The 27,500-nt window shown below is 44.4% G+C and overlaps 4 protein-coding genes across 5 annotated transcripts in view; 1 reads left to right on the top strand and 3 right to left on the bottom strand.

Annotated features, from left to right (window-relative positions):
• LOC143120222 (uncharacterized) overlaps window positions 1–1,392 on the bottom strand; it is a 1,857-nt gene extending 465 nt beyond the window's left edge. The window contains exons 1-2 of the mRNA XM_076281363.1: window positions 1,378–1,392; window positions 1–1,029 (exon numbers count right to left, since the gene is read on the bottom strand). The exon at window positions 1–1,029 is cut by the window's left edge and continues 228 nt beyond it. Of these exons, the coding sequence (XP_076137478.1) occupies window positions 1–1,029; window positions 1,378–1,392 (1,044 nt within the window). The remainder of the gene's footprint in view (window positions 1,030–1,377) is intronic.
• The window catches only part of LOC143133189 (phosphoribosyl pyrophosphate synthase-associated protein 1-like), a 21,878-nt gene extending 5,598 nt beyond the window's left edge, over window positions 1–16,280 (bottom strand). The window contains exons 1-8 of one of the 2 annotated variants that reach the window (XM_076292965.1): window positions 15,852–16,280; window positions 15,351–15,457; window positions 12,885–12,937; window positions 12,404–12,470; window positions 5,690–5,862; window positions 3,336–3,451; window positions 2,965–3,020; window positions 1,987–2,132 (exon numbers count right to left, since the gene is read on the bottom strand). In XM_076292965.1, coding sequence (XP_076149080.1) covers window positions 1,987–2,132; window positions 2,965–3,020; window positions 3,336–3,451; window positions 5,690–5,862; window positions 12,404–12,470; window positions 12,885–12,937; window positions 15,351–15,433 — 694 coding nt within the window. In that variant the 5' untranslated portion in view covers window positions 15,434–15,457; window positions 15,852–16,280. Of the gene's footprint in view, window positions 1–1,986; window positions 2,133–2,964; window positions 3,021–3,335; window positions 3,452–5,689; window positions 5,863–12,403; window positions 12,471–12,884; window positions 12,938–15,350; window positions 15,830–15,851 lie in introns of those variants that run through there. The other variant, XM_076292958.1, reaches the window with a different exon arrangement.
• Window positions 16,281–18,942: 2,662 nt separating this feature from the next.
• Window positions 18,943–22,401, bottom strand: LOC143133166 (uncharacterized). The gene is made up of 4 exons (XM_076292942.1): window positions 22,313–22,401; window positions 21,144–21,408; window positions 20,572–20,768; window positions 18,943–20,086 (listed from the first exon to the last, which is right to left on the bottom strand). Exons 1-4 carry the CDS (start codon window positions 22,344–22,346, stop codon window positions 19,722–19,724), a joined length of 861 nt encoding a protein of 286 aa, XP_076149057.1. The 5' UTR covers window positions 22,347–22,401; the 3' UTR covers window positions 18,943–19,721.
• A 3,516-nt stretch (window positions 22,402–25,917) lies between these two features.
• cygb2 (cytoglobin 2) overlaps window positions 25,918–27,500 on the top strand; it is an 11,752-nt gene continuing 10,169 nt past the window's right edge. Inside the window, exon 1 of the mRNA XM_076292949.1 lies at window positions 25,918–26,277. Coding sequence (XP_076149064.1) covers window positions 26,144–26,277 — 134 coding nt within the window. The 5' untranslated portion in view covers window positions 25,918–26,143. The remainder of the gene's footprint in view (window positions 26,278–27,500) is intronic.

Raw genomic sequence — 27,500 nt, 5'->3', positions numbered from 1 at the left:
ACAGTGACCGAACAGGAGCTCCACACACAGGGAGATTGCTGACCCAACACACTGACCGTATAGGACCTCCACACACAGGAAGAGTGCTGACCCAACACACTGACCGAACAGGACCTCCACACACAGGAAGAGTGCTGACCCAACACACTGACCGAACAGGACCTCCACACACAGGAAGAGTGCTGACCCAACACACTGACCGAACAGGACCTTCACACACAGGGAGAGTGCTGACCAAACACACTGACCGTATAGGACCTCCACACACAGGGAGAGTGCTGACCCAACACATTGACCGTATAGGACCTCCACACACAGGAAGAGTGCTGACCCAACACACTGACCGAACAGGACCTCCACACACAGGAAGAGTGCTGACCCAACACACTGACCGAACAGGACCTTCACACACAGGGAGAGTGCTGACCAAACACACTGACCGTATAGGACCTCCACACACAGGGAGAGTGCTGACCCAACACATTGACCGTATAGGACCTCCACACACAGGGAGAGTGCTGACCCAACACACTGACCGAACAGGACCTTCACACACAGGGAGAGTGCTGACCCAACACACTGACCGAACAGGACCTTCACACACAGGGAGAGTGCTGACCCAACACACTGACCGAACAGGACCTTCACACACAGGGAGAGTGCTGACCCAACACACTGACCGAACAGGACCTTCACACACAGGGAGAGTGCTGACCCAACACACTGACCGAACAGGACCTTCACACACAGGGAGAGTGCTGACCCAACACACTGACCGTACAGGACCTTCACACACAGGGAGAGTGCTGACCCAACACACTGACCGAATAGGACCTCCACACACAGGGAGAGTGCTGACCCAACACAGTGACCGAACAGGACCTTCACACACAGGGAGAGTGCTGACCCAACACACTGACCGAGGAGACCAGAGGAGCTCTGCGGCACTAGAGGGATGAGTCGGCCCACTGCCCGCACTGCCCCTTTGGTTGCTACAGGGCGCTTGGTACAGCACTCAGGAGAGAGGCACTGTGGGAGTGTTTAGCACTGAACAAGTGATCATACAGCACAGGGAGAGCGTCCAGCCCAAGATCCATGCTGCGGAATGAAAGCCGATCACAGTCCGAGGTTCAATATGGAATTATTTAACCTAAATGGTGATGGTCGGTCGCGGAGAGGGCATGGCTTTACCATGAATTTTGCTACATCAAGTTATAACCAGGTGGAGCAAGTTTGTTGTTTTTCAAGCAAAACAACAATAATTCTGAGAGAAAATGTATTTTGGCAAACAATCTCTCAAGGGGTTTGGTTAACATGACCAGGCATTTCAGAGAATTAATTTTAGCAACAAATGGCTGGATGCACACTAATAGTTACTTTTGCCGTGTCCATTCCCAGAGAGATGAAATAGGCTCCGAATGACCGGGGGCTGCCCCGATTCCCAATAAACACTCGAGTCACGAGTGGCGGTGACCCAAGTAAGAGTAATCAGAACATGAACTCCATGTTCTCCGCACTACAAACAGCCTTTAATTGCCTGTTCAATGGCCGGTGTGTCCACTCTCCCCCGGGATCAGAGGCTGGGAGTGGGGAGGGGAGAGTACTGTAAGAGCTTAGCTGGGCACTCATCTTGGCGAGACGTCCAGCCCAGTCGTTTCCTTCCAAGGCGTCAATAAAATCTTTGAGTGAATAACCTTTCATTCCACAAAACCTTGGAGAATAATAACTGTGAATGTGTGTTTTGAGAGTCTTTGTTTGCATTTTAGTGCTATAAACCATTACCATGAAGTACTGTATTTAAAGTGTGTGTTTTTAAAGTGCATTTTTAATGTGTGGTTTCAAATGTGTGTTAATGACTATCTTACTATCTGCTCTTAAGAATTTAAAATGTGAGTGAGTGAGTGAGTGAGTGTGTGTGTGTGTGTGTGTGTGTGTGTGTGTGTGTGTGTGTGTGTGTGTGTGTTAAGAGGAGAGGCAGTTCCTTACAGGGCAGGTCTAGGCCGGGGTGTCCACTGGATGAGCGGACCAGAGGGGGAGACTGACGTCCATCGGCCATGTCTGACTCGGAACACTGCGCCTCTCCGTGCATCACAGCGAGCCCTAAACGAAGCCTCTCAGCATAGGACTGAGCTCTGCACGAACACACAAAATATCTTCATGATGAATGCAGATTTCACAGTTAAAACATTACCGTAATTTCCCAACTATTAGCTGTGGTTTAGACATTGATTTTGCAAAATGTCTTCAGCTACATGTATGAGGTTTAGTACACAGGGACAGTTCATTTGGTATGAATGTTTTTTTTTTAACTTGCATAAAACTCTGTCCTGCGGTTTACGCACAATGTGGCTAATACACAGGAAATTACTGTACAACAGTCTTTTTCCAGATTTAGTGGGGTCTAATATTAACATGAAGGTGCAACAAGACAAGAAGTCACATTTTTGGCTAGTCCCAACTATCTGTTACAACGGTCAAATTCCCACTCAAACCCACACAAAAAACAAAGGATCCAGTGTGAAAGACCTGCGGGATATATTTCACACAACATCTCTATTTCCCTAATTGATTAGCTACTTTTTACAAATGCCATTAACAAAATGTGGTATTTTCCACAAAAGAACGTTCAAATCCTGGTATTGTGTTGTATTGCTGTTGTATTCCACACTCCTACAATACTGACAAGCATGGCCAGAATATTGTGCTTCCAAGTGACATTCCAGATCGCTATAATACTGTAACATTAGACTTGGTCAGTGTAGATTTGGATCCAAAGGAATTTTGGATGAGATTTTCATCCAATGAAACCGTGAAAATAAAGTGAGTGAAAGCATCCATTGTTTCCCTGTGTGTGTGTGAGTGTGTGTGTGTGTGTTTAAAAGGCCTGACCTTAACGTTGTGCACATTATGTTATGCCAACTGAGCAGCAGGAATACATCCTAAGTAATCCCAACCTTTCTTTACCTCTTTGCAGCCGAGGGGGATTTGGCGACAATAATAGCATTTCTGTAATCTGGGATCTGAACAGGAAGAGAAAATGAGGCGATATATTACTAACTGACCATGATCAGTTTGCACCTTTCAAAGAGCACTAGAATACTGTAGTTTTTTACTTAACTAAACAACTCAGAACAGCAACATATACAGTACATTTCAGAACTTAATCTAAAGGTATGACTTTAAAATATTGAAGTTCAACATCAACTCTTTCAACTTTTCAATGTTAAGTGACTGCCATTGGTCAAATGTCTCAGCACCAGAGAAAAAGTGCCTCAAAGCAGCATAAAGAGTCATAACAGATCCCATAGTAGCAGGTAGACTGTACTCCTCCGCACCTCCTCCTGGATGTACTGGATGAGAAATGGCGAAGCCCGCAGGTTGTCCACTGGGAAACCGAAGAAGCCCTGGATCTCCTTCTGGTGTAGATCCATGGTGATGATGTGAGTTAAACCTGTCAGGCAGCAGGTGGTAAGAGAGGAGAAATTAACACTTTGGTCGGGAAGGTGTTGATGAGGCTGGTGGCCTGTACTGCTGTAGTGTTACCCTGCAGTTCCACCAGAGCCAACAAGCAGCCCTGCCATCTCAACTCACTTACATTTACATTTATTCATTCAGTTGACACCTTTATCCACAGCTACAGACAAAATGAGGATTCACATTCAAGCTACATTGCAAAGAAGACCAAATAAACAAAAAAAAAGCAGCTAGAAGGATGTAGAATAAAGTGCATGGTAAAGTGCATGTTTGGTGTGTTGGGTTTAGGGATGTAATGATTACCGGTGTAATGGTAAACCATGATAAAAATGTTGACGATAACAATTACCGTTTTCATTTCAAATATCATGATTATCATGGATGATTACCACGGTGTGGAAACCGTGTGTTTAATCCTTCTCAGCTTCATCCAAGCCTGCTTTTGACATACAGTAGGCCTGGTACAATGAAACAAAACTGGTACCCTACTGATTCTGTTATCTACTTAATGGATTTAATTGTGGCACAAAGCCAATTAAACATGACCAAGGAAAAAGTGAACGGGTCAACACACAATGTCACGGTAACGTTATGCTATGAATTAAGAATGCTCAGCTCAACAAGGTTTGTTTGTGCAGTCAGGATGTAGGCCTATGAATGTGAATGAAAATATGCCCTTCTCCAGTAGCAATAGGCCACCTTAAAATGCACCAGAATAAAAGAATCACATCTATGCAGTAACAATTTTTTACCCTCCCTCAGCACCCCCTCTATGAGCACCCCCAGATGAAAATGAGTTCCAGTGTCCCTGGTTAAATGTTGCACTTTTGATAAGGTTTTGCCTATATTTTGTAATAGTAAATGCTGTCACACTCTTTGAAACTATTTCAGCTTGTGTAGGCCTATTAGTCCTTTCTGAACATATTGAGCATACTTTTTAAAATATCGAGATAATACCGAAAACCGTGATAATTTTGGTCACTATAACCGTGAGGTTAAATTTTTATATCGTTACATCCCTAGTTGGGTTGTTAGGTGTGTTGGGTTGCTAGGTGTGTTGGGTTGTTAGATTTTTGAGTTGTTAGATGTGTTGGGCTGTTAGATGTGTACGGAGAAGAGGTACTCTCTAGAGAGTTCAGTCTTTAAGAGCTTCTGAAGAGTTCAGACTTTAAGAGCTTCTTGAAGATAAAGAGGGACACCCCTCCTCTGGTGGCACCCGGGGGTACTACAGATGAAAATAATCTGGATTGCCGTGTGTGTAGAAGTGGCAATGCCAGAAGACACTGCTTGGAGGAACACAGCGGTTGAGGACTAACATAAGCCTTTGGGAGAGCATTTGAGTGAGTGGGAACAGACCCAGCAATCACTTTCTAGACAAGCATTAGCAGTGTTGGGGAAGTTACTTTTAAAAAGTAGTGTTTGCTCGTTACTCGTTACTTCTCAAAAAAGTAACCCGTTACTTTACTTTACCTATGGAAAGTAACTTTTTACGTTACTCGTTACTTTTACGTTACTTTTGTTGCTCGACTTTGGGCAGAACCCAATATCTGTTCCTAAATGTGTAGGCCTACATAAAGTTCTGGAGGACATAACAGGTATTTATTTTGTGCTCTTTATTATAAAAATGCCACAAACAGAGCACTTGACAAGAAAACATTGGGCTTATACTGTAGGCTTCAACACCACCACTAAAGCCCTATGAAACAATATCAAATAACATAGCCTCGCTACATCTTGGGCATATAGGCGAACGCAAAATATATGAGGGCTTATTCATGCTACCAGCCTCTGTCACGTAGGCTGCTGTGTGGAGCTTGTGCCTGTTGCGCAAGTGCGCAACTGAGAAAGCAGCGTCGCTGTCAAATCTGTCCCTGGGAAAAGTAACGTTGCGCCGATATGAAAAAGGAACTGCATTACGTTACCAAATTTTCAGTAGTAACGCGTTACACTACTTTTTACTCAAAAAAGTAGTTACGTTACTGTAACTTGTTACTTTGTAACTCGTTACACACAACACTGAGCATTAGTGACTCTTCACACACACATGCAAAGCCACAAGCAAGCTATTGACAGCCTGCCATCCTGCTGAACAGTAATTTGTCAGGGAAGTCACTGTAAACCTGACTACAACTGTGGTAGATTTAAAGGCTAGTTCCCTGTTCAGGAAAGACTGGTAGATGGACAAAGAGATGGATATACGCAACACAGTAGCTACCTGCTTTGGCCAACATGGACGCCAGCAGCTTGCACACAATGGAGCCCCTCTTTCTCATCTTGCACTGCTTGCTGTAGGGGAAGTAGGGGATCACCCCGATGATGTTCTTAGCGCACGACGTCTTCAGGGCGTAGGCCATGATCAGCAGCTCCATGACGGCGGTGTTCACATCTCTTTAGGAAAAAAAACAGAGATGACAGAGAGAGAGAGAGAGAAGAGGAAGAGAGAGAAGATTTTATTGAGGCGAAGCATGGAGAGGTGTCAGTCTTTCTATTGATTGGAAAATGTAAGTGGTCTATCCATCTTCTGTAAGTAGTAGTAATAGAGTAATAGAGTAACCTGTCCCACTGCCCTTAATCAGAATGAATGACATGCTTCCACTTGGACATCACAATTGGCTGCTTTCATTTCAGCTCGATTATGAGTAGTTCCCCTTTTGAAACATGAACGCCATCTTGTATTACCGTCCTGACACTGTGCCAATACTGGCACTCGACTACAGCTTTTCCAGAAACAGGCGCCTGGGCACTTGTGCCAAGGCATGCACGTTTAACCCTGTATCTGAGAAGCATTTCTCAAGCCCATTAGACCTCTTTGAAGGAAGCAGCCATTGTTCACGTAAAGCACAAGTCAGCTTTTCTCCATGCTTTTAAAGTGAGTCTTCCATTTTTGGGGGCCAAGCAGCGAAGCTGCGAGGACCTCATTGTGTTTCTACGTTTTCCTATTATTATTATTATTATATGCAATGGAAGTCAATGGCAGCCCATAGAACCGTCTGGTAAAAAGTTGGGAAATTTGGCACACTAATTGGGGACGGTCCCATGATTCATGTCACCAAGTTTAATGTCGGCAACTCGAACCCTCTAGCGCCACCAACAGGCCAAAGTTGGAAGTGTGTTCACTCACGTAACTTTTGACCCGTAGGTCCGATTTTCAAAAGTCAGGTATCGTTGGAATCCTTGGACCAAGCAGAGTTCAACGCACACTAAGACGTCATTTTCCGTCATGATGGATTTTCCGCCATTTTGGATTTCATCAAAAACACTTAAAATGTATCAGGGGTCACATACTTTCTCTGATTCCCACCAAATTTTACACAGATCATCTTCAGACCAAGACTCACAAAAATTATCACTTTTCGTCTTCGGAAGTATTACCGTTCGCCCGTAACAGCCAATCAAAATTTGCGGCGAAGCCGCCAAACAGGAAGTGAGCTCAGCAACCCTTGCAGTCATCAAATCCAAACTTGGTATATGGACTCATGACCCCATCAGGAGGACGCTCTAGAAATTTGGTGACCTTTGACCTCTAGGGGGCGCTGTAAATCAGTAACATGCCTTTTGGACTGTAGCTGCGGCTGTTGTGCCTAGAATTACAATGTACTAGTGGTGTCTGGTAATACTGTGGAAGATCCTTATGTCGACAGATGGCAATTCATGACATCAACATAATTGATTTGGCTGACATATTGGATTTAATCAAAACCACTATCAAATTTCCCTAGGTCACAAATTTCATCGGATCCTCACCAAAATTGGCACAGACCATCTTCAGACCATGCCTTATCAGTGCTTTGATTTCCATAACAATTGACGGAAGCGTTTGCCCGTAGCAGCCAATCGAAATTTGTGGCGAAGCCGCCAAACAGGAAGTGAGCTCATATCTCCGCAACCATTTCATATATCATAACCAAACTTAGTACGTAGACTCAAGACTCCATCAGGAGGTTCAAATACTTTAGTGAACTTTGACCTCTAGGGGCCGCTGCAATTAGGAACAATGTGTTTTGGCCTGTAGCTGCTGTTGTGTCTGGAATTAAAATGTACTAGTGGGGTCTGTTAATACAGTCGGAGGTCCTTAGGCTGACCCAAGCAAAACTGTGATGTCATCCTAATTGATTCGGCCGCCATATTGGATTTAATAAAAAACACCTAAAAGTTTTCACAGGTCACAAAGTTTGTCCGATTGACACCAAACTTGACACACATAATCTTCAGTCCAAGCCTCAAAAAAAGTTATCCCTTTTTGTCTTCAAACCTAAAACCGTTCGCCCGTAACAGCCAATCAAAATTGGCGGCGAAGCCACCAAACAGGAAGTGAAGGGATATCTCAGTAATACTTTCACGTATCAAAACCAAACTTGTTACATGGGCTCAGAACCCAATTAGGAGGAGGCTCAAGAAATTTGGTAAATTTTGACCACTGTGTGGTGCTATAAATCACAGGAAGTAGGGTCATATCTCAGCAATGCTTTCACATATAGAAACCAAATGTGGTATATGGACTTGGGATCCCATCCTGAGGACACACAATACATTTGGTGACCTTCGACCACTAGGGGGGCGCTAGAGATACACGAAATTAGCTCATATCTCAACGCCTTTATCTATCAAAACCAAACTTGGTACATGGACTCGGGACCCGATCCTGAGGACACACAATACATTTGGTATACTTTGACCACTAGGGGCGCTATAATTAGGAAGACTTTTACGTATCGACACCAAACTTGATACGTTGATTCGTAAACACATCCTAAGGACCCACAATAAATTTGGTGACATTTGACCACTAGGGGCTCTATGATTAGCAACCAAACTTGGTATGTGGACTTGGGAATAGATCCTGAGGATGCACAATTTAAACTGAGGATGCACAATTTAAACACTGATTTAAACCAAACTTGGTATGTCCAGTCCAGTCCAATCCCAACTCCTGCTTTTCTGCTTGGCCCCCTCATTGCTGCTTGCAGCTATATTTATAATTGACCTTTATGTCAGGTTCCTACCAACAGACTGGTCCATCAATGGAAAATAAGGGAGTTTTCTGTATAAACGAGGTCGTGTAGGTCCAACGCTGTGAAGCGTACCATGCAACCTCCAGAAACCTCAAATGCATCATTACTCCCCAATTTTACAAATGCATCTTTCTGTATGGCATGCACCTTGAGAATGTACCCATGTAAGCCTCTTCTGTTGTCCACTGTCAAACTGTTGGCAACACCCAAATATCCAAAAAGGCAATAAAAATGCCCTATAATATTTTATAGGCAGTAATAATGTATTGTTTGTTTTGTTACCGTGTTTTATTACATGCATTGAGAGAACTTCTTTATCACTGGTCTCTTGCAGTCACCCCCACAGAGCCAGATGTAATGCCCTAGTCCCGGTCTCTTCTGTAACCAGACACTAATGAGTAAGTGATGGAAGCTCTGGCCTCGCACTCTTCATGTTACCAGCTCACCTTACCAGCAGGAGCTGCCGGACCAGATCCTTTCCACAAAACAAAACTCTGCTAATGTGCTGGACTGAGAAGCACCACAGGCCCAACAGTGTTTCCCATACATTCACTTATATGTGGCAGCCCACCACAATATCAACACTGACCACAAAACAATGATTTTCCATGTTGTACTATTTAAATTGGATGGAATTAGTTTATAGAAGAGCTATGTGCAACTTTGCACAGCCTCTCCTTGTATCTCAACAACCTAAATGCACGTTTAAAGAAAACATTAACAATCCTGCAGTTGTTGGCATAAAACAGACATGCCCCTTGACAACTCCCTTCCCCTGGACAATTCCAACGCTGGACTATTTGAACTTTCTGTCACTAAATCAGGAATAATGAATTACCATACCGGTTACGTAATCATCCCACCTCTTGTAACTTTCAGCTCAAGTGCTTAACACCATGTCTTATTCTCTACACCTGACTATTATATGCATTTGTCATGTATACAGAGCTTACTGTCATGTACTGACCCTAGGCAGATGGGTCAGGCCCTTGAGTCGTGGATCTGCTCGAGGTTTCTTCCTATATATATCTCCAATTCTAGGGAGTTTTTCCTCGCCCCTGTTACCCATGGGCCTCTCTCTTGCTTTTCTTTTCTTCCTTTCTTTCCTTTTTTCTCTGATTACCTACATTCTGTAAAGCGCCATGATACATGTGTTATGTTTTGGCGCTCTATAAGCACAATAAATTGAAATTGAATAAAACAGCATCATAACCACGCTGCGTTAATTTGTTAAAAACTGTTGCATTCAAGTTAATTCTGCAAACATACCACCACAAATATAATTAAATTCTGTGGGAAACACTGCCCCCACAACCATGCTAGCTAAGCTAAGCTAATCAAAACTGCGGTGTTGGTATATAAAATGATCCAGTCATAGACAGATAGCTTCTTTAATCTTTAATCTTAGTGAGTGCCAGGTCTATCACCTCAGTGGACTGTCCCCCTGCAGGCACAGTAACGGACACAGTTTAAGACAGATACCTGAGAGCCAAGCCTGAATGGATGACTCGTTAAAGGGTATGACCTCGGGACAGGACTGCTATTGCACACTAAGACTAACTCAAGACCCCACAACACTAAAAGAGTGTGCGACTGAAATAACAGAAACGGATGCCAACATGCATGGACAAAGTTGAGTTCAAAATTCCTTTACTTTTCTTTTTTGTTTTGAAAAGAAATTCAAGTACCATCAGGTATGTATTTAGATCTGCTACACTTCTGATATGAAAACCCATGCCGTGTGTCTGTCCATAAGGGTCACAAGAGGCCAGTACTCTTCTCCATCCAGTCATCTCATCTGTGCTTCCATTCAACTGGACGTGAAGCAAAAGTGAAGGCATGCATTCGTCTGTGTCACTGCACCCACGGAATGGAACTCGATCACGTAAACAAGGCCTCACCTTACAGACCAGCACAGAGTCTTTGTTATTCACAACAATATGCTTTAAAGAGCATAGCCACTAGCCACATTTTCCTTGCAATGACAATCAAGATGGCATGAAGTCTACCAATGAAGTGTGGAGATACGTTGAGCCTCGTAAATGGTGTAAAACAGTGATTTATTTGCATGGCTAGGCCGATGCCGAGGCAACCCCATTGAAAAAGCTTTTGGTAGCATCGGCTAACTAGCGCCAGATTTTGGAGTGCAGGGGACAAGCCGTGATGGGCTATGAGACATACGTTCACACTCGGTATCATATTTCAATACACTTTAGGTCAATATCACACCGGAATTCTCCTTTAACAGCATTAAGCAATGTGATACTATGTGTGATTGGAAAGGAAAATTGCATAATGTAAGATAACATTCATACTCTCATATGACTTAAGGCTTTAACACATTGCCCACGTTGCGTCTGCGTCTGGATTGCGGAAAGGCTCGGTTGCGTGTTGATTTTGGCATCCATGTGCAACAGGATACAGCAGCCACTCTGCTGCCACTCTAAGGGTGTTGTGCAGTATGTATGTTGTGTAAACCTCTTCATGCCTTAAGACTGGCTGCAGAATGCCAGCATGGCGTGAGCATGTCGTGACCGTTGCATGGCGGCTGCGTGCCGTTTTCTACAGTATCTCTATTCACACCAGAAACCTGTCTGACGCTGCGCTGCAGCTGTTTCCGTGTCTGTACACCTGTATGTTTCCCACTGATAAAATACTATAATAGCATGGTCTTCAACTTTAGTTAGTCAATATGTTTTTATTTGTACATTTGTCTGGTCCATTTTCAGTATGGTCAGAAAATGTATGGAGTGACAGTAGAAGGAGAAAATTAAAGTGCTGTTGTTACTTCGTATAACCACATTATGTTTCACAAATACACAACAATCAAGTTAGCTTCCACCACTCAAACAATGCTAACATTATTTTACTGTTGGACGTAATGTTAAGCTGGAAAGACAATACTGGAAATTTTGATGAAGGATCAGTATTTAACTTTCCTTTACTTCATTTAAAAATAATTATCAGCCGTTATAAATGTCGATACCAATAGATCGGCAATAATATCTAATATCGGCCGATAATCTCATCACAACGATTTATCCGTTGGACTGGCTTTTCAGCCCAGTCTGGCTTTAATATGTTTTTTCAACAGTGAAGTCCTCCACGTAGCCCACTGTTGTCCAAAACTGGACTGTAGGTGTGATCAGACAATGATATACCTCGACGTCAGAGTTCACCTTGGAATTTGTCTTCCAATATGTTTCTGTTCAGCCTGGGGTCAATGTTCCTCTTGCAGCCTAATCCAGTGAAGTCGGCTTCAGTCCCATTCACCTTAAACTTGTTAATAATACACAAATGTGTTCCCCAGAACATCAGGCTTCCTGGAGATGTTCTGATAATTTGTCCATCATGTTTTTTTCTCTGACTCAACTCTTTCCTCTAATTTCCCTGGTCCATGTTTATTTAGGTGATACCAGTGATACCAAACTGCAGTGACTACTTTTCTCCATTAAAATAGGCTGAATTATTGAATACAAGATCAAATGACTCAACCTTCTACTGTACTGTATATGTTGCTTCAGTCCATCTGATAGACGGCAGAAACTGTGCTGTCAAATCTGCAGAAACAGCATGAGTTCTGGGTCAGCCTGTTTTTTTTTTTTTTTTTCAAACGTAGTGGTGAGTGTCAAAAGTGGCACAGCACATTTCCAAATGCCCTTTGAGCTGCAGTGGCACGCCGCAGGCTTCACTGGCGGTCTGACCCCGCTGACTAGACAGCGCTGCAACAAAACCAACTCCAGCGCGGTGACACCGCAGCACTCTGTAGCGGCCTCGTTTCCATGACCACTGACACTAGCACCTGACCATGATGTAGGTCACTCACTCACTCACTCACTCACTCACTCACTCACTCACTCACTCACTCACTCACTCACTCACTCACTCAGACACACAGGCCGCTGAGAACACCTTACCTGGGGATTGTCTGGATGATGAAGATGTCTTGTCCACGCACAGACTCCTTCACGTCTACTCTTGTTTCTATCAGAGGAAGAAAAAAAAATGATGAAAATAGAACGATGTATTTCAGTCACCAAGGACGCTTGCTAACACATAGGCAAACTTTAGTGGCGACACAACAAAGAGAAATACATGACAAAAACACTTTTCACCATCTAAACTACTCGACTACTCTGAGGATAACGTTATACTTCAGCATTTCCCATACATTGACTTATTTGTGGCGGCCCAACACAATATCAACATTGACCACCACACAATGATTTTCCAGGTTGTACTAAATTGTGCTTAAATCTGGTTAGCATCACAACCATGCTGTGCTAATTTGTTAAAAACTGTTGTATTCAAGTTAATTCTGCAAACCAACCCCCACAAATGGAATTCAATGCTGTGGGAAACACTGTGCTTGGATTAAGAAGCATGTAGTTCACAGACCTCTGTTGGACTCCTGGTAGACCACAGACTTTCCCAAGTCAACACCAAGGCGCCTGTTGGGGGAGATGCACACACGTGAATATACTATGTATTTTCACAATCACCACCCACAAGACAAAAGTACTTTTACAACCCATCCCACACCACAAACCACACACACACACACACACACACACACACACACACACACACACACACACACACACACACACACACACACACACACACACACACACACACACACACACACACACACACACACACACACACACACACACACACACACACACACACACACACACACACACACACACACACACACACACAAACAAACAAACAAACAAACAAACAAACAAACACCCAAACGTGCATACATACACACATGCTCTTAAGCAACCAATTCCAGGGATTCCACAGTAGAGAGCACATACAATTGGACAAAGAAACAAAAGCAGATAGCAGTTTATAACAAAATTTACTCCCACCTCCTGGGTTAAGCAAGCAAATAAAGCAAGGCAAGGTTATCAATTTCCTGAAGACAGCTGACTAAAACACTAACTGTATGCAGCTATATGCTACGTATGCAAGACATGAAGTCCACCTTTCAACACGCTGACCCCACCAGAAGACAGAAGAAGGAAATGGGCACTCAATGACACAAGCAAGAGTTACAGAGGGGTGGTCCCTAATATGTTGACTGTCCGCTGATAACAGCCTCTCTCATAAAAATGGACACAAAAGGTTAGGGGTCATAAAAGTGTCAAGATAGTATGGACAAAATGGGTGTCCCTCTGCTATACGGAGTGACCAGCCCTCGTGCTGGTCTGTTTGTGCATGCTATGGCTAAGAGCGCAAGGCAGGGCAGGTCAATAAAGTTCAAAGCCTCATAGTTGACGCAGCAACACAGCGCACTGTTGCACACTCGCCCATATGGGGCTGTGTCCTCTCTGCTGGGAGACGCCTGTGACTGTTAGAGGACATACTGTAGGCCCTGAAAGTGAAACGGAAAAAAAAAAAAGATTACTATTTCTCCTGTAGTATTATGTCAGTTAAGGGCCAAGACAGTAATAATGTAAAGAAAACTAACATCCTAATTCCAAAAGGGGGATTGCTAAATGAGAATGGTCAAAAGAACAGGAGAACAGGGCAGGCCATTTCGGCCCACTCATAACTCTGCTGAATGAGGGGGCCATTTTGCTGGTCAGACAGTATGAAGCAGGTGGTCCCTTGTAAGTGGGCTCCAGCTGATTGTTTTAATGAGAGGGTAGGGTTCCCTTTCCCATCGCCCATCTCCCAGTGACAGGGCCAGGATGGATAGGACATGTGGCTAAGGGACAGGACAGGTAGGAAATAACTGCCCAATTTCACCCCAAAGGGCAACTGCTCTTTCAGATCCCCCTCAGTATTTCAGTGTATGTGTGCTGTGTGCATCTGTCAGTTTGTCTGTAAGTGTGTGTGTGTGTGTGTGTGTGTGTGTCTGTGTGTGTGTGTGTGTGTGTGTGTGTGTGTGATATTGAAATGCTTGTCCGACAGACACAGGACTGTGGCTGGCAGCCATTACCTGATTCAGCAGGATAGCCACCCCAGCCTGCCCATCACAGTGACACAGCACATCTGTTCAATGTCTCTGTCTTTGATCCCCATCATTTGGAGAGGGGAAAAAAACATCTGTATCACTGTACTCAGATCAGCTCTTCTAGGGAACAGCTCAGGTCTAATGGGTTGTTGCTTGTGAGCCTTTCATCTTAGTTCATGTTTCCAGGCCAGTGCCTTGCTTGCATCATTAATAACTGGTGCAGGCACACAGGCCATCCAGAGCAAGAGATCCTAGCAAAGGAAGTTTCTCTACCGGTGAGGGTCTCTAGAGGTTGTTGGCTCAAAAAGTCTTTGATATGCTCTACACAATGGTTCTTGCCTCAGTAACACATAAAATAGGTCTGACAGTAAAAATCCCTAAAGCCGAGGAAGACTGCTCGACGGTCATTTGACTTACTCCACAAACAGGCTACTTTGCTTGTCCAATACCTTAAAAGGCACTCTGCTGTTATGGTTTGTGCGGTCTTAAAACCCGAAACACGATACATGACCCAAACTCAACACAGACAGTGCGGACCCTGGGCTAGTCCTAATGCCGTCCCGGTGAGTGATAGTCTGTTGTCCAAGCAGATCAGGGAGTCACCAGCACCTCGCTCACAGATAGAATGTGTCACTGAGGTCTGACTTGGCTGAGGGGTGAGGGGCCACACTCTGACAAAGACAACATGCCAGGCTGGCAGGCCAGCCTTGGAAAGAGAGAGACAGCAAACAGACGAGAACAGACCACACGTTTAACTACAGTGCTCCAGGACATTCTTGTTCATCAGATATTCCAAAGGGGTTAACTGGGAAACAGACACACTAAAGCCTTTCAGTAAAGTAAACAATTCAACCATGTAAGTATACAGAAGAAAATGTTAAAGCACTTACTCTGTGATCTTCTTGGCGAGCTCTGTGCCTGCTGTGGTAGAGTTGGCAGAGAAGACACGATAGCCACTTTTCCCGACATTCATTCTTGACTGATAATCATAGGACAGCTTCGGTGATTTAGAATGAAAGAGAAAAGACTTGTGAGGTCCAAGACGACTTTTTGGCATGTCTTCAACTGTTAGCTAACACTGATTCTCCGCAAGACAAAAAATGTACAGTGGTATAGCCTAATCAAGACAAGCTTTAGCTATGTGGCTTTCTATAAATGACAAACCTACACTTATAGTTAAGTAGGCTAATATCCTATACTCTAGTCTTGATGCATCAGACTTGGTTATACAGACAACATTTCAACGACATATGCCCTGTGGCAGCTACGGCTAACTGGAACTTCAGTGACCTGTTTTCCTCTGTCGCTACCTGCAAAATACAAATCCACCAGCATAGCACAAAAACTGTAGACTACCACCAGCAACGCTGATCAGAAGAAAGGTAACTTACTGAATACAGTGATTCTGCATTAAAAACCAGCGGGACCTCGGAAAAAGCACGAGCTGCTTGCTGGCTGGCCTTAATTTTCTTATACGCTGTTTCACCGAACTAGGTATTACAACCCAAACAAATTCGAAAGCAACCAGCCACCTACGGGTGTAGACTACTATTAACTACGGTTAGAGAACCAGTCATCGATCGTTCGCACAACGATGGGTTTGTCTACCATGCCATAAACAAGAAAAAAAACTGGGCAATAGCAACGTTTGTACTTCGCTCCTTAGGCGTATTACATAACAGTCGATTAACTGTTTCTAAATGTTGCCCTTTCACATCCTTTTCAGACTGTATTAAACATGGAATCGGATAAAGGATAACAAAAATAAAGCTACACTTGCACCACTGTAAACTTTGTTGCAATGCGGTCAGAATAAAAAATCCCACAAACGTTTTCATTGGTTAAACCGAGTAGTTGACAGACAGTCCGATACAACCACTGTGAGTTCGGCATCACGAGGAAAAGAAGGCGGTTCCTGTTATATTTCAGCCAATCACATCTATGAAATGTCTACCGGTCAAAGTAGAGGATGTCCAAAACACTGCATTGCATTTTAGAGCCTGAAGGTGAGAGACCGTGGTAAAGTTGGTTTTATATTGGACGTTGGATATTCGACACATTCGAAAAATCTATTTAGCACTGACTACGAGGGTCGAGTTTGTGTCAAACCAACTTTAATGTGTTTAAACAAGGCCTGCCTATATTACACAAAGCTTCTTTTGTCCAAAAACCCATGTTTTGATTTTATGATTTTTTTATGCTGATAAAAGATTTCAATCTATTATGCGGCTTCACCTTTTGACTTACCCATACTAAAACACATCTCCTGAACTCGCCTTACTGGCCTTTCTAGTACAGAAAGCTTCTTTTCCCCTAAAACCTACTCTTTGATTTTATACAATTTTTAATGTTAAATGTTTCAAATCTATTATGCGGCTTGCCCTTTTGACCTACCCATGTCAAAACACATCTGGTGAACTCGGATTACTGCTCTATATAGTACACAAAGCTTTTTATTCCCAAAAACCCATTCTTTGATTTTATAAATATTTTTTAATGTAAAAAAAATGCTATAAATGCTTTAAATCTATTATGCGGCTTGACCTTTTGACCTATCCATGTCAAAACACATCTGTTGCACTCAGCTAACTGCCCTTCATAGTGCATAATGCTTCTTTTTTCCAGAAACTCACTCTTTGATTTTATATAAATGTTTTACTTTATAAAAATGCTATAAATCTATTATGCGAATTGACCTTTTGACCTACCCATGTCAAAACACATCTGATGCACTCAGCTAACTGCCCTACATAGTACACAAAGCTTCTTTTTTCCAAAAACTCCTTTGATTTTATATACATTTTTTTACAGTAAGAAATTATATAAAATCAAAGAGGGAGTTTTTGGAAAAAAGAAGCTTTGTGTATTATGAAGGGCAGTTAGCTGAGTGTAACAGATGTGTTTTAACATGGGTAGGTTGAAAGTGGAAGCCGCATAATAGATTTATAGCATTTTTGAATAGTAAAATATTAATATAAAATCAAAGAGTGAGTTTTTGGAAGAAAGAAGCTTTGTGTACTATGAAGGGAAATTAGCTGAGTACAACAGATGTGTTTTGACATGGGTAGGTCAAAAGGTGAAGGCACATAATAGATTTATAGCATTTTTGAATAGTAAAAAATAATATAAAATCAAAGAGTGCGTTTTTGAAAAAAAGAAGCTTTGTGTACTATGTAGGGCAGTTAGCTGAGTGCAGCAGATGTGTTTTGACATGGGTAGGTCAAAAGGTCAGGTCGCATAATAGATTTATAGAATTTTTTGAATAGTAAAAAATTTATATAAAATCAAAGAGTAAGTTTTTGGACAAAATAAGCTTTGTGTATTATGTAGGGCAGTTAGCTGAGTGCAGCAGATGTGTTTTGACATCGGTAGGTCAAAAGGTCAAGCCGCATAATAAATTTATAGCATTTTTGAATAGTAAAAAATTAATATGAAATCAAAGAGTATGTTTTTGGACAAAATAAGCTTTGTGTATTATGTAGGGCAGTTAGCTGAGTTCATCAGATGTGTTTTGACATGGGTAGGTCAAAAGGTCAATTCGCATAATAGATTTATAGCATTTTTATAAAGTAAAAAATTTATATAAAATCAAAGAGTGAGTTTCTGGAAACAAGAAGCGTTGTGCACTATGAAGGGCAGTTAGCTGAGTGCAACAGGTGTGTTTTGACATGGGTAGGTCAAAAGGTCAAGCCACATAATAGATTTAAAGCATTTATAGCATTTTCTTTACATTAAAAAATATTTATAAAATCAAAGAATGGGTTTTTGGGAAAAAGAAGCTTTGTGTACTATATAGAGCAGTAATCCGAGTTCACCAGATGTGTTTTGACATGGGTAGGTCAAAAGGGCAAGCCGCATAATAGATTTGAAACATTTAACATTAAAAATTGTATAAAATCAAAGAGTAGGTTTTAGGGAAAAAGAAGCTTTGTGTACTAGAAAGGGCAGTAAGGCGAGTTCAGGAGATGTGTTTTAGTATGGGTAAGTCAAAAGGTGAAGCCGCATAATAGATTGAAATCTTTTATCAGCATAAAAAATTCATAAAATCAAAACATGGGTTTTTGGACAAAAGAAGCTTTGTGTAATATAGGCAGGCCTTGTTTAAACACATTAAAGTTGGTTTGACACAAACTCGACCCTCGTAGTCAGTGCTTAATAGATTTTTCGAATGTGTCGAATATCCAACGTCCAATATAAAACCAACTTTACCACGGTGAAGGAGAGACTTCCATTTCATTTGTAACTAGGCTTACAGGCTAGTGGGACTGGGACTGCAACTGCAGTGTTTCACTTTAGTTTTAAACTTGCCACAAGAAATAGAATGTTGTTGAGCTACTAAGCCTTAGAAATTAGCCTGTTATAAAAAGTATAAAGAAACAGGTACATTTAAACAAATGTGACCAAAGTAACATAATTCAGTCAAAAGTAGGCTATAGTTGATGTGACAAGTCATGTCAATTTAATGAAACCACACAACAACAAGTTACAAAAATAAAGGACATAGGCTAATTCTAATTACATTTATTTATAAAAAGCAATAACCCAGCATTGTAGGAGTGAAAGGAAAGGGCATTTAAAGGGACACCAGGCAACGTTTTCGTGTTAATTAATCATCTTCGTAAGTCGGTATATGGTTAAATGACTCATTACGGGGCGAATGAAGGCTCTCTCGCCCGCCCCTACTGCCTGTAGGAAGAATATCCCACTTGCAAGTTCGGTGTATCCTACCCGCCGACCGAAGCAGGATCAGTTTACAGCACAGAGGCAGGCGAAACGCTAGAGATTGTTGCAAACGTGTGTATAATGGCAGAGCCGGCGAAGAAGCAGCGAAAACCCTTGACGGAAGACGCAAAGAAAAGGAAAAGAGCTTCAGACCGAGCGAGGGGGAGTTTCGTAGAGAAAAAGCATCAGGCTTGCCTGATGTCCCTTTAAATGCTGTCCACTAGGTAAACTGGCAAAGGTTTTAGGCGTCAACCACAAGGTTAAAAGTCTTCAACAATGTGCGGCATAGAAGGGGAGAAAAATTGTCTTAAGAATTTCTTCCCATGAAGTTGAAGATGTTTTTTTTTAACACATCTTATAGCCCTTCTGAAATGTCAACATAGTTTATTCCTCAGAGTTCCAGGACGGTGTGACAAACGGGTCTGCATGGGTCCAAAAAAACTCTGCAGCATTACGTAAAACCTCTGACTGGTCTCAGAGCACATCCCCCCACTCATTCTCTCTCTTACTGTCCCAGGCCCAGTAGCCGTCGTTGTCCTTCATCCCTCAGCATCCTTCCCCCTGGCCGGCTCTGGGTTCTTGAGCACCTTCTCCCGGAGAAGGTCCAGGATGACCTGCCTCTCCTGGCTCTCCAGCTCGAAGCGTCGCTCGCGCTCCCTCCTCTCGACGGCGAGCCGTTCGCGCTCCAGGGCGATTTTGCTCCGCTGGATCTCCAGCTCCTCGCGGCGCAACGCCATCTCCTCCTCGCGTAGACGCTGCTCAGCCTCCGCCCGCTTCTCCAGGAAGCTCAGGATCTCCGAGTACGTCTGGCAGCAGCACTGGCACGCACGCTTGGCCGTGGGCGCCGCCAGGTCCACCAGCTCCTCCACCCCCTCCGCCTCCTCGGGCTCTGGGGTCATGACCGCTGCACAGGTCAATGGAGTCAAAGGTCAACATATGTGGCTGTATTCTTGCTCTCTTCTGCTAAAGAAAGTTTTTGTTATGCTCACTTGTGTTGAATAGTTAACCTTATGATATCTAAATCTTGAGCTAAAAGTATCTATTACATTGTCACAAAAGTTCATATAACCAAGTTATATAACCAAGTGTCTCAAAACAATATGATTTGCTGTGGCAGGGTACTTTAGTGCAACTGTACAAAAAAAAACAAATTCTGAGCATTTAGGCACTGCTGTAGATCAGGTTCCATGCACCAATATTAAATTCAGGACAGGTATCTATTTCACACTACAATATCAGTTCAGTGTTATAACATGGCTGATTGGCTTCGATAAAGCTCTGTCATGTAAAAGGTATGTTTGTTTAAATAACTAAAGGCAGTTTATCTCTGTTAAGCAACATCATTAGTTAGCTTATTCTGAGGTGCTTGTGCTTGTGCTGATTCATCACCTGTAGGGGGCGCTGTCACAGACAGCAGGTTGGGCTTGTCCTGTTCTGGCATGCTGAGCTCCTCCAGGACTCGCTTCCTCAGCTCCTCGTCCTGGTACTTACTCTCCTCCTTCCCCGCCAGCCCCTTCTCCGCCTCCAGCTCCAGCACCTCGTGGAGCAGGTCCTCCTTCTGCGCGTACAGCCTCTCTGTTCCAAACCTGAGTCATGGACCAGAGGAGCGGACAGGGAGCAGCATCACCAGGTGCCTACAGGAACCACTCGAATCCTCTCAGGTATCGTGTCCATCTCTTTTAGTTCACCTTATACTCCTCAAATATACTCAGGGCCTAGTTACTCTGGCCGATGTAAGCAAATGCAGTGAGTCAGATGATGGAATTCTTTGGAATGTTTCAGTAGCTAACTTTACACAGTATCTCCATCACTAACTTTTTGAGTTTTATCTATATTTGTCTATACTGTTTGAAATGATTTCTTTCAACCAGATCATCAAGGTCACGATAATGACATACTAAAAAGGAACCGGAGGATCCTCCAACAGCATTGCCCTGGGTGAATGGGGGTGTGTTGCGTACCTCCGCAGACTGGCGAAGTCCTGCTTCTTGTAGTAGTCCAGCAGCAGCATGGTCCTTTCACGGCAGCGCCGGGCGTCCACCTCAAAGTTCTCGTCCTGCAGGGCGGCCGTGATGATCTCGCCCACGCGCCCCCACGAACGGCCTGTCTCCTTGGACTTGAAAGGGTTCTGGACGATGACCTCCCGCAGCAGCATGATGTCATGGCGGGCAGAGAAGCGGACCTGACGTTTGCGGGGGGTGGTGGAGGGGCCAGCAATGGAAAAATCTACAAGTGTGTGTGTGTGTGTGTGTGTGTGAGTGTGTGTGTGTGTGTGTGTGTGTGTGTGTGTGTGGAGGAGTGGATAAAGTGTATTAGTGAGTATATTTGTACTTATTCATTAGACTGTACATAATCATGTAAAACATATGCCCACTGTAAAACACCCAAATATCATTAAAACATTTTCAGAGAAATCACTACTGACATGTCCATCTGGTTTTAAATAGCTCTGATAGTTGTAAAGGGATAGCCTATGACATTACTGGAGACAAACTTTGCAATAACTCTGCAGCCCTGTGTAATAATTATAAACTTTGACAAAGATGACCTGCTAACATGTGTGAGTGTCATCATTACTGTACATACACAACTCACACATGATAACTTGTAGGCCTTATATTCCACAAAAGCCCTGTATTATAAGCTAGATATATTTGTTAAAGTGTAGCCAAACCTACAGTCATGATAAACGTACTCACTTTGCATGGACACAGTCCATGCAAGAACAGTCTTCTGAAATTGTTAAGACATGCCCTATAGCCTGATTCTTTATTGAGCATTTACACTCTGAAAATAGGTGCATGTGATGTGATGTTTGCGTGCCCTACAGAGGAGCCTATTTGGATGCAGAATCACGAACAACGTTACTGCAGCTGCTCGGTGTATTTTGCACCGTATTTGGCGACTGCCGAGTGACGTCGCTTTTAATAGGCTTGCCCAGCACAAGTAGACGTTGAGTCTGCTCTGCAAAGACTACGCAGTCAGACAAATAAGCAAGGGCCGAGCGTTCACGAGCGACCGTGCGTCTCTGAAACCCGTTTGACATGTTGTCATTGCTTTTGTCCAGCCGTCAGCGGCTTGATTTCAGCGAAGGCGTGTTAGACGTAGCAGTTTATAGCAGAGGTCTTACCATTGTCGCTCGCCATTTCCACCACACGTTCCATGACATCCGGAATCTGTGATCAGCTGACACGCGGAAACTGCTGAGGTCACCGTACACGTCCAGTCACCAGTACAGGTTACATTCTGACGTGTAACTCAACTTCTCGGAAAATCTGGAATAACCGGAGATATGTGTCTTTGTACATCCATTAACAATCCACTAGAGGGCATGCAAGTACAACAAACATGTCCAGCCTCGTTCCATTTAACTGAGATGGGTGGCTGTGGAGAAAACGTTTGTCTTGCGCCCCTGAGCAAGTCGACAATGTATAGTTACACAGAGAGAGAGAGATGTGGCTTACTATTAACTATTTACAGATAGATAGATAGATAGATAGATAGATAGATGTGGCTTACTATTCACTATTTACAGAGAGCTTAAAACACAATAACAGATTCAGAGACATTTGTACATATTCAAGTCAGCTCAACCTTGAAGTCTGTGACTAAAGTGCATGCGCCCACTGTTCTAACCATTTTCATATGTAATTACTTGGCCTGGTCTGATGCAGTGATGGGATACCACAACCATAATGTCAACCGTGATGTAGTGAGACTAAATGTTTAGCAGTTTTTTTTTCCTTTGGATATATTATGTTGCTTTATTTTACATGCACCAGAGCATGTCAAATTAAGTGGAGTCATGTCATGTCAGTACTGACCAATGTCACTTGGACAAGCTCAGCCCGACTGCGTCCTTGCGCTCTCTCGACCTTGAACCCCAGTTATCACTGCACAACTCCCCCGCACTGCCTCCTTGCGCTCTCTTGACCTTGAACCCCAGTTATCACTGCACAACTCCCCCGCACTGCCTTGTCCCGTCCACTTGCAATGGCTGCCGGAGCGCTGCGCTCTGCTACGCTGCGCGTGGCCTTCTAACGCGTTAAATGCAGTGTAAGCAAGCAACTCACAATGAGAGTTATGAAATAATCACAGTAATGGTGCCTGAGCCCCCTGAGTGCACTCCTCAAAAGCTGATCTTGGCAGACCGATGCGCTCCGCTCCACTCCCCGGCTCTTACACAAACTGATCATGAAGGCCGACTAACTGTCAAACTCGACAGCATGGGGGGCGGTGGGGGTAAATCAAGGGCAGTCACTGAGGTTCTGAAATCGGAGGGTAAATATGTGGCCATGCTGCCTCCTGCCTGGCTTGGCCACTATTGACCCCCCAACCCCCCACCCCCCCCCCTCACTAGCCAGAGCGTTTGCTCCATCGGTTCAGATGGACACGGCTCGCTGTACTGGTTCATTCCAGTTGCTGGCAGCTCTGTGGCTGAGGGAGGGTCACTGAGGGTACGCCGGGCAGCATGGGAGGACCAGCGGAGTGGTGGAGAGGAGAGGAGAGGAGAGGAGAGGAGAGGAGAGGAGCCGCTCACAGACTGTCCAGTTGCTAAGCACTGGCAACATGCGGAGACATGGCGCGCCATGCTGGGGTCTGTATGTCGGGTTATCGTTTTTCCTCCTCGACTGAGGAGGAGGAGGTCCTTGTGTCTATCAGTCATCTACATGTGAACCAGTCTGGACTGGATGTGTTTTGTTTACGCTGTACTAAATAAAGCCTCTACATACAGTAGTATCTATTTTCCTCTATTTTTCCACTGGAGCTGTTTGCTGTGATAGGCAGTGCCTTTGTGTGTTACTACAGGCTGCCATCTCCCGAACATGAAGACACTTCTTTTCAGAGTGACATGCTTGTCATGCGTTAGGACACAACCGCTCTCTGTTTGCATATCCTTGCTTTGTCCTTGTAACAGTCAATCAATCTCCCATTATGTTAGCCGTGAAATTACAGCACAAAGAGATTCTCTGGAGATGTCCTTACGACCTCAACAGTATTTTCATTTGTATCTACAGTACCAACAATTTCTTTCATGTAATTAAGAGTTCCTGTTTTCAACTAGTCTATCAATAAAGGAGCTCTGTTTTTGTAGTAGTCCATTAGTTATACTGTTATGTTTTTTTCCGTTGATTTTCCCTTGTGTGTAATGCTTGTGTGATGAGGAGTTGACAAAAACTGTGATTCTTAAGATTATGCAAATCAGATTATGCAGCAGCTGTGATAATGTCTGGAAGGCATACCAGTGTAGAACTCTGTGAAACATGTTTAAAACATGTTAGTTGTGGTGGCTGGAGAGCAAATGAAATGGGACTGCTGGACTCTTTGTAAGTGCCTCGGTGTCCTCCCACGGTTCCGTCGCATTCTGTTGTCAGCAGTGCATACAGTGATGCAGTGTTGACATTAACGCAAATCTGCACCCATAGGCGATGCTGATGCGTCTGCCCTAAAAAGCAGGAGATCTTTCCAGGAAAAACGGCTCAGCTCTCGTTGGAGTTTACCCAAACGCCCCCAGCTGGCTCATAATCAACCCTGGGTGGTCAAGCTCCGGTTAAACAACATTCATTTTCCACAAGGAGAACAAGCTCTGGGGTTTTCCGGAAAGAACGCATCGAGAGTTATCATTATTTCCACCAGCGTGAGACTCTCCGCTCCAACACTTCCCTGGAAAGTGCCCTGTACCTGTGTTGTAAACAGAGTAAAAAGCACTCGGACGCCTGGCGTCCCTTCTAAAGTTTTACTACACCAGTCTGGGCTGTTAGGACCCTGGACAAGTATCTTTGCACAGGATACACATTCACTCTTAGTCTTCTTCAGAGCTGGAGCTTGCAGAAATAACACAACAGCTACTATATCCATCTTCTGCCTCCTTAAGCTGTCCAGCTATCAGCGCTGCTGTCCTTAGAGATAGTACAACTGGAAACATCTTTTGGTGCGTGTGTGCATGCATGTGTGTGTGTGTGTGTGTGTGTGTGTGTGTGTGTGTGTGTGTGTGTGTGTGTGTTTAAAATAGGGGGAAAAAAAACATGTATGCATGTTTGTGTGTGTGTGTAACGGAGAGAGAGTACATATCTATGTGTGTGTATGTGTGTGTGTGTGTGTGTGTGAGTGAGTGTTCTCATTATGTGGAGATGGGTTGGCAACACAGGAATTGTGACTGCTCTCCCTCATCCTCTCTCTCTCTCTCCACCCCTTCCCTCCCTCTCTGCCTCTCTCTCTCCCACTCCTCTCAGGTCCCTCACAAACCCAGGAGAAGTTCAGAGGGAAGGCAGCAGCTGTGGAACAGAGGGGGAGGAGAGGCAACACGCGCGCAAGATAGAGAAAGAGAGAAAGAGAGAGAGAAAGAGAGAGAGAGACACACGAGCACCCAGTCCAGCAGCAGCAGAGGAGACGCACACTCCACTCTCCTCTCACAGGAGTAGCACCCCAGAGTGGAGCACCGACCGAGAGAGAGGTGAGAGAGAGAGAGAGAGAGAAAGAGAGAGAGGGGGTACAGGGAGAGAGAGAGAGAGAGAGAGAAGGGGAGAGAGAGAGAGAGAGAGGGAGAGTGGGAGAAAGAGAGTGGAGGCACGGTGGGCTCAGCGCAGGCACCCTGGGCGCCTGGGTAGATAAAGAGTGGCGAGGGGTGGGTGGGGGTGGGGGGTGGGCGCGCACACTCCGCTCGCTCCCTCAGCGCCTGCTCTCCTCGTCGCCCGCAACCCCGGCCGCCTCGCGGCCCCAGCCACCGCCACGCCCGCCTCCCGCCACCACCACCTCCACCTCCACCACCACCAACGCCTCCACCTCCTGTGCCGCCACCACCGCGGCTGCTGCTGCTGCTGCCGCCCCCCACTCGCTCCCGGCCTCTCCGTGGCGCGCCAACACCACCACCAACAACACCACCTTTGGCAATACCACCACCACCGGCAACACCACCTCCATCAACACCGACACCAACAGCGGCACCGGCAGCAGCGGGAGAATGGACAGCGGCCGCGACGAGGAGCCCCGTGAACGCCTGGAGCCGCTCTCAGACGCCGAGCTGGCCATCATCCAGGACACCTGGGCACGCGTCTACGAGAACTGCGAGGACGTGGGGGTCACCATCCTCATCAGGTGAGTCCCCCCCTTTTTTTTAACAGCGCTGATACCTGACCGTCCACATCGTCCCTGTTACTTCACTCCCATCTCTCAGGGCTGCGGTGGTCACAGTCTCTGTCCTCTCTGAAGAAAAGTTTGCTTGCTTGTTTTATGGCAGTGTCAGAAATAACACCAATCTCCGGGGATGGACGCTCCGTTGGGATTGTGCCTGAGGGAACGTTGCGACGTTCATTTATGCACATGCCTGTGGAAGCTCTGGTTTTTTTATTTGAGGGAATTCGGTCACGCTGAAATTGAAATTCGCTTTTTTAATCTCAACAGAAAAAGAGGACTTGCGCAGCAGAGCTGCGATCGCACAGTGTAGTGTTACTTTTGCTGCCATAACATAGGTGTGAGAGGGAGATAGAGTGAGAGAGACTGAGAAAAGAGATGAGAAAGAGAAGAGAGAGAGGAGAGAGACAGGGAGAAAGAGGGAAAGAGAAAGAGAGAGAGAAAGAGAGTGACAGAGAAAGAGAGATGAGACTAATTTGGTGCAGTGGCACTGGTAGGAAGAGGACACAGCTGGTGCACCCAGCGTGGTGCGCCTCTCTCCGCAGCTGAAAATGATTGCTCTTCCTGGAACGCTCCATCTTAGATCTCACCTGAGCTGAACCACTCAACATGTGGTTGGAGCAAAAGCTCACCTCCTCCTCCTCCTCCTCCTCCTCTTCCTCCTCCTCTTCCTCCTCCTCGGAAACAAAATCAGGCTGAAGCCACCGCAGGCGACGGAACAGCAATCTTACCCATCTCTCCCTCCTCCTCTCTCACAGTCTCCACTCAGCTCAAGGAGCTACAACTGCAAATATACTGTATAGAAATGGACCTGGCTTGTCATTGAAATACTGGAAAACGGATGTAGTCAGAGATTAAAACAGCCATACAGTAACATAACACACATTGTAAAAAAAAGACATTTTCAAAAAGCACATAAACACCATAAACTGGCCAGTTTGGCACTGATAACAGCTTGCAAACATACTAACTGTTGATATTGCTGGAGAGGTGTGTTCTGTGAGAAGTGCTCCGATCCGAACCAAAGCATAGTATAGAGGCAGCACGTAAAAAATAAACAGGGATGTTGATCTGTTTATCTCTGTATACTGTATCAATCATATTCCATCAAAAAGAATGACTATACAACAAGTAGTCTGACATAGAAAAGATATAAATGATACAAATTGTTGCATAGTGTTGCTTTA

Source organism: Alosa pseudoharengus, unplaced genomic scaffold (assembly GCF_046254945.1).
Source record: "Alosa pseudoharengus isolate Yale_2024_CS ecotype anadromous, Long Island Sound unplaced genomic scaffold, YU_APseudo_1.1 YU_APseudo_1.1_scf_1, whole genome shotgun sequence".
In the NCBI taxonomy this organism is placed as follows: domain Eukaryota; kingdom Metazoa; phylum Chordata; class Actinopteri; order Clupeiformes; family Clupeidae; genus Alosa; species Alosa pseudoharengus.
Note: the sequence above shows the minus strand (reverse complement) of the source record. Positions and strands in the feature narration are given on the sequence as shown.

Excerpts from the sequence above, each read along its gene's own strand:
- LOC143133166 (XM_076292942.1), bottom strand. The coding sequence starts at position 22,346 with ATGGAACGTGTGGTGGAAATGGCGAGCGACAATG. Across the intron at positions 21,409-22,312 it reads GGAAATGGCGAGCGACAATG|ATTTTTCCATTGCTGGCCCC; the intron begins GTAAGACCTCTG and ends ACACACTTGTAG. Across the intron at positions 20,087-20,571 it reads TGTGACAGCGCCCCCTACAG|CGGTCATGACCCCAGAGCCC; the intron begins GTGATGAATCAG and ends TGACCTGTGCAG.